At 42.8% G+C, this 12,641-nt stretch overlaps 1 protein-coding gene across 1 annotated transcript; it reads right to left on the bottom strand.

Moving 5' to 3' along the window:
* Positions 1-1,724: 1,724 nt before the first annotated feature.
* On the bottom strand, positions 1,725-11,695 carry LOC9269960 (disease resistance protein RGA5-like). The gene is made up of 4 exons (XM_015794206.3): positions 10,796-11,695; positions 3,780-5,880; positions 2,151-2,214; positions 1,725-2,054 (listed from the first exon to the last, which is right to left on the bottom strand). The coding sequence occupies exons 1-4, from the start codon at positions 11,674-11,676 to the stop codon at positions 2,047-2,049; spliced, it is 3,054 nt and encodes a 1,017-aa protein (XP_015649692.1). The 5' UTR covers positions 11,677-11,695; the 3' UTR covers positions 1,725-2,046.
* Positions 11,696-12,641: the final 946 nt, after the last annotated feature.

The following is a 12,641-nucleotide window of genomic DNA, read 5'->3' as shown; positions in this document are numbered from 1 at the left end:
TTATCCGGTGGGAGATCGATCGATGAAGAAACGGTCGCACATCCATGGATGACCGGTGGCAAAAGGGCGTTTGTAATCACATTTGTGTCCATCACCGGTGAAAACTACTCCATATATGTAGTTGGGGAGTTTGCCATATATTTGATGCTCAAAGTTTCAAAAGCTTAACTAAATAAAGTCAGTAATGCCATTTATTTGAACAAGAAGGGGGTATAGACTTAGGGGTGAAAACGGAGCGGATATTATCCGCTCCGATCCGCTCCGAATCCGTCCGATGTGAGGATATGGTAAGGGTTTTTAGATATCCGGCCAGATGCGGATGCGGATGCGGATTTTATCATGCGGATGTGGTATCAACGATATCCGACGGATGCGGATTATCCGATATTTTGATCGGATTATCCGATGTACTATTTGGCGGATAATCCGCAACTTTTAGTCTTTCAGCCCATCTATTGTAGCCCATCTATTGTAGCCCATCTATTGTGACCTAATCCACTCAATCCTCCCCAAATCTCTCTCTCTCTCTCTCTCTCTGCCAAATGCCTGCGCCGTCTGTCTCTTCCTCTTCACCTCGTTTCCCACACGCGCCGCCGGAGCGCCACTGTCGGCTGGTGGTGCCGCCGATCCTCCATTCGCGCCGGCCGCTCCTCTTTAGCTCCAGCCAGCGTCGCTCCTCCTCAGCTCCAGTTGGCGCCGCCGCTGCTCGTCGTCGGCTTCTCGGCGCCGCCACCATCCCCATCGTCGGCCCGTCAGCCTGTACCGACGAGGATACGAGGTGATGGCGCGCCAGCCGCTTCTCTTCAGCTCCAGCTGGCGCCGCCGCCGCCAGCCCCAGTATAGACAGTTGTCGGCCCGTCGGCCTGTATCGACGAGGACACGAGGTGACGGCCAACGATAGATTAGGTATTGAACTATTGATGTATTGTTTTCTTGTACACTTGCAATCCAATTTGATTATTTGAAGTTTCAAATTTGGGTATTAGAAATGTAAAGATGAGCTTTGCTTGCGGAAATTACATCAATAGCAAGTTATAATTTGATTAATTGTTCATCATTTATTCATTTATTAGGATCCTGTATGCTCTACTGCTCTGTGTTGTATGCTTGTATGGCTTGCCTCATGCGGATGAGTGATGACTTTTATTTTTACATTCTAAGCAACGCAGTGACCAGTGAACTATTGAACTGAACATTTATATTATGTTTTTGATGGATCATGGATGCATCTTGGATTATTTTGACTAGTGAACTATTGAACTGAACAGTGAACACTTATAGTTATACTATTGAAATGAACGTAGTGAACTAATGATGTTTTGCCATTGTATTAGGGCTAATTGTATTGCCGCCCTCTTGTTGTATGGATTGAATACAAACTTGACATCCGACAACTTTTTATCCATTTTCGAACCCCGTACCGACTCCGCACCGAATCCGACGTCCGAAATAATCCGCTCCGCATCCGCATCCGCACGTCATCCACATCCGCTTAAAAAAAATGGTTTAAGATATGGTATAGCTATTATCCGTCCGAATCCGATCCGTTTTCACCCCTATATAGACTAATTGTTGTTGGTTTCATTTAGATCCTATTTTACCTCATTGATGAGTTTAACTCAAATACCAAGGAGTCCTGTGGTCATCATTCTCTAGCTGGATAGCTGCAACCTGTACACTTAGCATCAACCATTCCTCAGAATTCAACGAAACACCCTTCTTAAAAAAAAACATAAATTCAACAAAATTCACCATCAAACAGTAGACTGACTGAGCCCTCTGTTTTCAAGATTGTTTGTATATGATAACATGTTTCTGCAGGAATAATGTGCAAAACCTGAAGGTACCCAAAGACAGTGGTGAAAGGAAGATTCAACAATAGGTCTTCCTTCATCCAAGGGGTGGATCGAACGTCTGGACCAGTGGAGTCCCCCTAGCCTCCCTTCATGTTTATTGGTCATGGAAAGCTTGGTGTCTTTTAATATGTTACTATCCTATTATATTTAGCCCCCTCTAATACATTTTCTGGACCCGCCCAAGCCTATATTAATCTCCTGCAATCAAGAAAAACAAGCCACTAGTCACACTATTGTATCAGTCCGACCTATAAGTTGTAACCAGTGCATCTGTGCATGAGAATCTGTTTATACCTTCGGATAATTGCTTAACGCTGTCTTGACCACCCTGGCACGGAGAGCCCTTCCCCTCCCGTCCCTACCACCACACAGGATTGGGTCAAGAACGCAGAAAGGTTGTATCATTTCCTTCTCAGTCATGCTAGATGAAGAAAAAACAGAAAGGAAAGGAACTAAAAGAAAATAAAAATGAATGATGAGAAGGATGATAAAAAAAAGCATATTATCTACGAGAAACATACATTAATCTATAAGCACATTTGCCCCTTTGAATCGCAGGATTAAGAAAACATAGAAATAGGAAAAACGTAAAATTTTGGTAGGAATGTAAGTGTAAAACAGAGGATTGCAAAACGCAGGAAAAACATAGGAATGATCGTTTGATTGAACTATAGGAAAAATACAGAAATTGGATGAGAGAGATAGACTCAAAAGAAAGTTACCAGGAGGTTGAAGCTCTTGCTAAATTTCCTTCAAAATAGGATTGTCCATTCCATAGGAATTTCAATGGATTGGATAGGATTCAATCCTTTGTTTCAAAGAGCTTCATAGAAAATTTTTCTGTAGGATTGAAATCCTCCAAAATTCCTATATTTTTCCTCCAAATCAAAGGGGCCCGTAGGTGGTAGAAAGTGTTGTCCATCGTTGATTTATGTGTTCTACTACTACCATTAGAAAAATAATATATTCAGTACTAGTATTTGATGTGGTGGTACAAATAAATACTCCCTCCATTCTAAAATATAAGGCACAAACACCCTTAACTCAAAGACTAAGAAATAATTATTATCACCTCATAGTTTGGGTTTCCCTAATAAATAGAATATATTCACCCAATAAAATTAGAGATCTTGATCGTGAATGATTTACATAATAATATTTTTTTACTTAAATTTACATAATAATATTTTAGTGAAAAAGATGTGCTAGTTAATGATATGCTTGCATACATGCCTTATATTATGAAACAACTTTAAAATGTAGTTGTGTCTTATATTATGGAATGGATGGAGTATGATTATAAAAAATAACTAAGTACTCTCTCCATTTCTGGTCTCTCCATTTCTGGTTATAAGACATTTTGACTTTGGTCAAAGTCAAACTATTTTAAGTTTTGACCAAGTTTATAAACAAATACTCCCTCCATACTCGTAAAGGAAGTCGTTTAGGACAGCGACTCAGTCTCCAAAACATAACATTGACTTCTTATTTCTATAAAAATATTTATTGAAAAGTGATATATGTATACTTTTATGAAAGTATTTTTTAAGACAAATCTATACATATAATTTTTACATTTTCAAACTTAACAAATTGAGAGTTATTCATGATTTATATTTTCAAGGTTTGACTTAAACATTGTCCTAAACGACTTCCTTTATGAGTATGGAGTAGTATAATAATATTTATAATACTAAATTAGTTTCATCAAATCAATAATTGAATATATTTTCATAATAAATTTGTTTTGGGTTGAAAATGTTACTACTTTATTCTACAAACTTGGTCAAACTTAAAAGCAGTTTGACTTTGACTAAAGTTAAAACGTCTTATAACCTGAAACGGAGGGAGTAGTAAAAAGCATCATAAAACAAACATAAATAACTATTTGATGGTGAACCGATCGATAAAATCCATTAATACCTCAAATATCGTGTAAAGTGGCTCTTTAGTTGATCCAACTCTTGTTTCACCTTGATCCACCTTGCCAACATCTCTTACTTCGCCTAGATTGACCTCTATTTCATAATTCACACTCCTCTCTTCAAACTGTATGCATGCTTCACGCTGTAACTGAAAACGGAGAACAGGACGGTTGGGAAGTGTCTCAACTGCAGACTGGATCAAACTAGCAGCAAAATTGGTGCTGCTTTTCATTAACTCTTCCTCTGGGTTATAGCATCCATGACTATAATCTGTACCAATAATGACCTCAGCCATGGTGAGGTTGGAGAGATGTCGGATGCCTAAATCAGAAGCACCATTCAGACACTTCCATCTATGTGCATTGAACTTGATCATAAGGTGTTGGAGCTTTGGCATAGATCCTTCTTCAAATTCCAATAATGTTCCACACATATTTATGTGAAGAAAGAAGTATTTCAAGCATCGGAAAGCATTGTAGCTGCTGATGAAGATCCTTCCATTGGTGCCATGAGAAGTAGTGAGCCTGAGAACAAGCAGGGCAGGTATCTCCCCAAGGATATCAATATCTTCCTGTTTTGTGCTGCACAGAGTGAGATCTAATTCTGTGAGACATGCAAGCATGTTCATCCATTTCGGAACATTAGCTATGCTACCGTATTCGATCTGGAACTCCCGGAGGCTACTGAGAGTAACAGGGCACCATGAATCCAGTGAGAGGCCAGGACAATCATTCCAGATAAGGAGATAATGTAGGTCACATAGAGATAATAAATGTTTCATTGAACCTTCTATGGTTGTTCTATGATCTTCTAATGAGTTATCAAGGTTCCATGTCACCCTCAACTTTCTTAGTTTTGTAAGCTGGCCGAATTCTTGTAAAGAATTTCTTGATGAGTATGTAAAAATGTCAAAAGTTTGTAACTCTTCCAAGCTTTGCATCCTTCCAATTCCATCTGGAAATGTAGTGTCATGATTGATAAGTAGACGAACTAACCTCTGGAATGTTGTAATTGCTGATGGAAGGGATTTTATCATAGTCTCTCTTATGTCCAGTGTTTCCAAATATCGTAATTCTCCGAGTTTTTTTGGGAGCTCAGTTATATACCTTGATCCGAGACTCAAATATTTCAGATGAAGCAACATTTCTATACCAGTAAGATGATGGTTTTGTAACTTTCTACAATCTTTTAAATCTAGCACACGTAGAACTTTGAAATCCAACAATGATGGAGTTTTCACAAAGTAACCAAATATAGTAAGTGATCGGACATTTTTCAGACTCAGGTTTGTTGCCATGATGACGTTTTCCTTTCTGTTATTCTGGAAATATACTCTACGAGGTTCGTCAATTGGGATGGGTTTGAACTCTGTTGTATCTAATAAAGTGGTGAAGTTCTCTTCAGCTGCCTTGCATGTTATGAAATCAAGAATGATGTCATGAACCCGACATGCCACTGGTTTACCATATTGGACATCAACTGGTTGGATCAAGCTTCTATTGATGAGTTCATGGAAATAATGCTCACCGGTTTTATATGCACTTCCCTCTTCTTCATGAATGAGGCCTTCAGCAATCCATCTGTTTATCAACCGCTGTTTGTTGATCTTGTGATCTTCTGGAAATAGACTTAAGTACAATAAACAAGTTCTTACATGGTAAGGAAGATCATAGTAACTGAAAGACAATATTCTTCTCATATTTCCAGCATTAGGATCCTTTGCAAGTGCAGAACCGATTGCTGCTAGCACCCTCACCCATTCATCTTTTGCATACTGATCAGCCAACAAACTAGAAATAGTTATAACTGCCAATGGTAGGCCACCACATTTTTTTATAATTCCATTAGAAACTTCTTCCAGATGAGGATAGTATAGGTTTTCTGAACCAAAAGCTCTTTTAAAAAACAACCTTTTAGAGTCGACAAAGCTGAGAGGTTCCATATGATAAACATAGCCTCCATGATAAGAGCACTTTGATGCAACAGCAGTGTTACGTGTTGTCGTGATTATTCTGCTGTCACAGTTGTTGCTCAGCAATGCAAGTTTAATAGTTTCCCATGCTTCTGTAGCCCATACATCATCTATTACAACTAAGTACCTGCAGGATTTTAGATTTGAATCAGTGCTTAAAGGTTATGATTTCATTAGGCATTTTGCTATGGTGAAGGTGAAAGAACAGGAAGAGGGAAGTGGTTGTCTCTTTGCTGAAATTTTGACTATTTGGATCTTTTCAGAAATTTATTTCAAGAATGGACCATACAAAAAAATTCAACCAAAAATGGACCCTGACCTCAGCAAGAATGTGTATGAGATCAATTAAATTCATTCCAAATTACGGTGGGAGAACACCTTCGACAATAAGTTGAGCTATGAACCTCGATACACAATATGGCCCCATTGGGACAACGCCACAACAGCATCGTCTGGAAGCTCACCCTGAGCAGGGAATACACAGCACAGTTTACAGACTCCAATTCCTAGGGGCAGCGAGAACAATTTTCAATGAGACAATTTGAAAATGTTGGGCGCCACCGAAATGCAAATTCTTTACATGGCTGGTTCTGTGGAACAGAGTCTGGACAGCAGACATACTATAGAGGAGAGGTTGGCTAAACAAGGACTATAAAAATCACTTTGGTAGAATTAAATGCGACTCTTTATGAAATGGCAAGATGAGGTTCAAGAGAGTTCATGAAACCTTTTAGTAATATCCTATCACTAGTGGGCCTGCAATTTGGTAAGATACTACTTTCTCAGTCAAAAAAAAAAGAAAAACCCTAGTTTCCGTGTCCAACGTTTGACCGTCCGTCTTATTTGAAAAAATTATGAAAAAAAATTAAAAAGACAAGTCACGCATAAAATATTAATCATGTTTTATCACCTAACAAGAATGAAAATACAAATTATAAAAAAATTTCATATAAGACGGACAGTCAAAGTTGGACACGGAAACCATGGTAAATTGCACTAGCGGTCCTTAAACTTGTAACGAGGTTTCACTTAGGTCCACGAACTTGCAAAGCGCACATCGAGGTCTCTAAACTTGGTTTATTGTATCATCCCGATCCAAAGCCGCGTTTGACCGTGGTCTTGCCTACGTGGCACGCCACATGGACGATGACATGGCACAAATTTTAATTTTCCTTTTTTCTCTCCTTCCTCCACCTCTAGATGCATATGTGGCAGGCAAAGGGAGAGAGGGAGCCAGCGAGACCGGTGCGAGGAGGCCGTGGGCGGGGTCGGCGACCTGCCGGCGGCGCAGGAGAGAGGCGGGGAGAGGCGGTTGCCGACCGGTGCGAGGAGGCTGTGGCCGGGGTCGGCGACCTGGCGGCGGTGCAGGAGAGAGGAGCTAGCGACTGTCGAGAGGAGAGGAAAACTCGGCGGCGGCGTCGTCTTGGCTCGAGCGGAAACGGGCGGCGGCGATGGAAGGGAGAGGCCGGCACGGGGGAGCTCAGGGCAGTGGCGTCGGCGCGGGCGGTCGCGTGCGAGGCAGCCGGCACGCGACGACGCGGCTGAGGCGACAGCGGCGTGTAGGCGCGGCGCAGCTTGGCATGGCGCCGGGAGAGGGGCAGCGGTGGGATAAGGGAGGGGAGCTCGGTGTGGGAGAGGAGGCTGCCCAGGCCGGGCGTGGCACGAGGCAGCGGGGCGGTGGCCGAGCGCGGCGGCACGGCCGGGCGCGCGCACGGGAGGGAGGTTGCACAGCTCAGGAGGAAGGTGGTGCGGCGCGGTGGCTTGGCCACGCGCGGCTAGGAGGCGACGCCGAGGGGAGGAGAGGAGGAAGGGACACGCGGCTGGGAGGCGCCGCGCGGCGTGTCCTCCCCCAATCACCGTCGTCCTCCCTCCCTCCCGTCAATGAGGCTTTGGCTGCCCCGGCGACACCTCCCCCCTCGCGCACCTCAGCCGCTTCCGCATGAATGACGTGCCGCCCTCCTCTTCGCCCCACCACTCCGGCGGTGGCCCCCACATGGCCGTTGTCGCCGTCGAGCTCGCGCTGCCCAGCTCGAGCTCGCCCCACCGCCCCGCTGCCGTCGTCGAGCTCGGGCCCGCCGACGCCTCCCCCCGCACGCGCGGCCGCGGTCGGCGACCCCTCCCCCCGGGAGCGGCTGGCGACACCACCCCCCGTGCGCGCCTCGGCCTCTTCGCCCCACCACTCCGGCGGTTGCCCTCACATGGCCGTTGTCGCCGTCGAGCTTACGCCGCTGAGCACGAGCTCGCCCTGCTGCCCCGCTGCTGCGGCTTCTCTCCTCCCGCCAGCCGACACCCGCGCGCCGCTCCTTTCTCGCCGGCCGCTGGCCGCGCACGCGCGCCGCTCCTCTCCTCCCGTCGGCCGGCGCCCGAGCACGCCCGCGCCGCTCCTGCCCCGCGTCCCCTCCGACCACACGAGGTGAGGAAGGAGAGAAAAGATGGGGAGAAAAAAAGGAAAATTAAAATTTGTGCCATGTCATCGTCTACGTGGCACGCCACGTAGGCAAGACCATGGTTAAACGCGGCTTTGGACCGGGATGATACAATAAACCAAGTTTAGGAATCTCGATGTGCGCTTTACAAGTTCGTGGACCTAAGTGAAACATCGTTACAAGTTTAAGGACCGCTAGTGCAATTTACTCTTTTTTTTTTATGGAGGGAGTATCTGCTATGCATTTAAGTCTAGTCTACCTATATTGCATAGTTCCATTCATTGGCTCAGCCAAGTAGCCAACATGCCGTGCACAGAAATAATTTGGAAGATCTGAATACCATTGAATAATACAAATTCTTTGCATGGCTAGCTGTTCAAGATAGATCATAGCAGGGGCGGATCTAGAAAATTTTTTAAGCCAAGGCAAGCCTAGTGAGATATAAGCTTACATATAAAATACATACAACTACATATAGACTATATATGATTTAATCTGTAATGTAGTAGACTAAAATCGATTGGAAGTTTATATCGATTATTGTAGCATGGGAGACTAATGTTCCATCCGTCCCAAATTATAAGGCTATACTTTTTTTACACGGTCTTCAATAACATACTTTGTCTAGTACTTTATTTCATTCTATGATCCCAACAAATATAAAATTAGCATCACATAAACTACTTTAAAATATTAATTTAGTGATATAGCATGTATAATACTTAGTATAGATATAGTTAGTATGATTATTAGTCAAAAGCTACCGAGTTTGATTTTCCTTAAAAGGGGTGCCCTATAATTTGAGACGGATGGAGTATATTCTTGCATTAGCCTTAATTACTTTAATTTACTAATTTCCTTGTTAATTAAGTAGGGATTAATGTTTGCAGTGTTATTATTGCAAATCTCCCCAATGGAAGGGAATGGTGAAACAAAGCGTATTGCACACCGTGCAAAAGTAAGATAGTGAGACAATAATCAGGGAGGGTGATGCTACAAATTGTACAAGTAGTAGTTGGCCCATCTGGCCATAGCGTCTGGTACATGTTGGTGGGATTAGTCCACATGGTGAGTTCAGATGTGATGGGGGCGGCATATAAACTCGAGTCATGAGTTCCAACCTTAGTACTCTACCTCTGAATTATACCATTTTACACAAAATGATGATAAAAGTGTGCCTGGATGCTAGGGGTACGTGTAGGCTCGTATCTAGGCAAGTGCAAGATGAGCGACCCTGCAGGTCCCTAAAATTAGGGGCCTCAAAACAAATTTATTTCAATCCAAGCCAGTGTGTTACAACATGTTTCAGGACTTTCTCATTCTATTTTTCAAGTTCCAGTCTTATTTCTCCTTCACTAATCTGGTTATAACAAGATTGTTTTTCTTTTCTCCAATAAGTGTACAATGGTAATCAGGGCTGCATCAAATAACTGTAGTTCATGTTAATGATAAGAACACGCTTTTCAAACATTGAAGATTTTTTTTTGTACTTGCTACAGAAAACTGAATGTCACAACCCTTTCTTCCCAAAATTAGGCAAAGTGCTACCATGGTTTGTGAATTAATTTCTTAGTCCCTCCATCCTATATATGTTCATAATTTCGACGAAAACCGGTCAAATTCCGCGAAATTTCGAGGTTTCGACGAGGCTCGAAAGTAGAAGCCGTCTGAGATTTCGATGAGTTTCATCCAAATTCAAATTTAAATTGATAAAAAAGGAAAAAATCAAATAAAATCTTATAAATAGTATGATATTCATAGAACCTATTGGGATATAAATTTTCAAAAAAACTGATGTATTCCATGTATTTACTGAAATTTACAATAGGAAAGAAAAGAATAACGAATTAAAAAAGGAAAACAATTTTAGTTTACCTCTATTTATAGTTATTGATTGAAATTTCGATGATTTCGCTCGGAATTTCGCCAAAGCCGACCGGTTTTCACAAGCTTATCGGTAAACTCAGAGAATTTGTATTCAAATTTTGGTTTATGAAATTTGTTCGGAATCTACAAATTTTGGTTTACGAATTTGAATTTGTATTCAAATTTTGGTTTATAAAAAAGGAAATTTGTTGTATGCCCAAAACGGAAGGCCATCTCAGAATCGTAAATCCTGCTAGGGCCTCAAATTCTTGGGTACGGCGCTATTTACATGGACCTGCTCCATGGAAGAGCTAGGTTAATGTGGATTTTGGAAGCTAGGGATGTTACAATTGGTATTAGCGTTTAAACCTTCCCTACACAAGCACGTGTATATAGGACCCTGGATGGGCATACAACACGATCATGTACAAGCCGTGGTTCTGGATATCAGTTGCACATACGGTTTGCCGCTGAGCCGCTGAGGGCATCATATCATTCATTAATGGAGGTGAACATAATACCCGGGAATATATTAGTCCTACATTGAGAGTTCAAATCGGTTGGGGCGCATATATCACAACAATTGAAGAATTTTTTTTTTAAAAAAAAACTGATGCAATATTTATATGCATTAAACCTTATCAAAGAATGTTACTTAGACCATGTAAGCATCTGCTATATCTATCTAGGATCAAATACGAATTTTAATTCCACAATCATGCATGTAAAATGCCATGGCTGTTTGCATACCTTTTATCTTGGAGTGTATCTCTAAGTTTATTGACTAGTTGCCTCTCATCATCATTAGGAGACCATGGTTGTGTGTTGTCAAGACTGTTCACTTCTTTCAGCATGTCTCTTAATATCTTCTTTATGTCAGGGTTCCGGGACACAGACACAAAGGCTGAACAATCAAATTGGTGTCTGATTTCCTTGAACACCTGGTTAGCCAGAGTAGTCTTGCCAAGACCGCCACAACCCACAATGGACACGACTTTAAGATCTTCTCTTGATCTATCACTCCTCTTGTTGGTCAACCATTCAATGATGTGCTCCCTAGGCCCTTTGATGCCAACAAGCTTATCTACTTCCTCGTAGAGCGCCGGCAGTCGAGGGTCGATAGTAAAAGTGGCAGAGCTGCTGGACCATGGCTTGAGAAGATCATACCTCTTGTGTCGCTTGCTCTCCTCGACGACATGGGCCTTGAGTGCCTCGATCTGGTTGGCAATCTCATGGCGAGCTCTCAGCTTCTTCAGCTTGCGAATGATCCCCTTGATGAGGCCCTCGCCTCTCTCCTGCTGATGGCTTATTACACGGACCTCAAACGAGTCGATGCAGTCGTCGATGTCGAATGTGAGCTCACGGACCTTGTCCCTCCACCTCTTCACGGGGGGGTCGAGGTCTTCCTCTACATCGGCCAGCACGCGGAGCGTGGCGTTCATGGCGCGGAGCTCGTCACGCAGGAAGGCGATCTGCTGCTGCACGCCCTTGAGCTTGGCGTACTCGTCTTCCAGCAGCTTGGAGAGCTTCGCGATGACGGAGTTCATCACCCCCGTGGAAGCGCTCGCAAGCGCGCCCACCATGGCTGATCGATCGATCTCTTGTCTCTCTCTCTTGTCGACGCTGAGCATGCACTGAGCTGGTAGATACTGTAGTAGAAGCCACAGGAATTGGTGGCTCTATTATTTATTGTCATGAAAGAAATTAAGGTCTATGGGGTCAACTGTCAATATTAATTAATTATTTACAACCTTCTCATCGTTTTCCTATTGAAAGCACTTTCTCCGTTCGGCTGACTGTAACCTGCCTCCCTCGCCTCTTGTTTTGTAGCAGTTATACGTCATCCATATCCTGTGTAGATATGTGTCTAGAAAGAAAATGTTGCATTTTGTAAGCATATAGAGCTGTTCTTTCAGCCTCCCACGTAATTTACTATTTGCCACTCTCTCAAAATATCAGTGCTCAAATGCCACTCTCCCAAATTTTCATTCCTAAATATCATCCGGGCCCATATGCCAGTCTCACTCAGTATCGGGTCCCGCATCACTTTTGTTTGAATGGAAAGTGAGGCTGACATGTGGATCCGGATGGCATTTAGGAATGAAATTTGGGAGAGTGGCATTTAAGCACTGGCATTTTAAGAGAGTGGCAAATAGTACGTAGGTAAGGAATTGTTTGACAGAGAGCTCACGGGTTGGTTCATTCAGATTTCACGATACGTGGATGTGTCAATGAACCTCGTGTTCATTGTTTGTGTTCAGTGTTGGTGTACTGTGCACATCCTCGATATTTAATTTTTAAATATTATAATGTAAATTTCGAATCGTACGCTATGTAGGAGAACAAGCAAAATCTCCACAATTTCTTGCCCTCGATCTCCACGGAAAACCGCCCTAATTATTCAAGGATAGAAAATATAGAATATTAAATCATCAAACTAAACCAGATTTGACTCCATGCACATAAAACATGCTTCACTTGGTGCATCTGTTCATATTCAAGCCCATACTCGTTTGTTTGTTGTGTTAGGGAGAGAAGTTAAGTGGTGTGTGGGAAGGAACGTATATCAGGCACATTAGGAGTAGTATCAGGCCAC

The sequence above is a fragment of the Oryza sativa genome, chromosome 8, assembly GCF_034140825.1.
Source record: "Oryza sativa Japonica Group chromosome 8, ASM3414082v1".
In the NCBI taxonomy this organism is placed as follows: Eukaryota; Viridiplantae; Streptophyta; class Magnoliopsida; order Poales; family Poaceae; genus Oryza; species Oryza sativa.
This window is presented reverse-complemented; position numbering and strand designations above follow the sequence as displayed.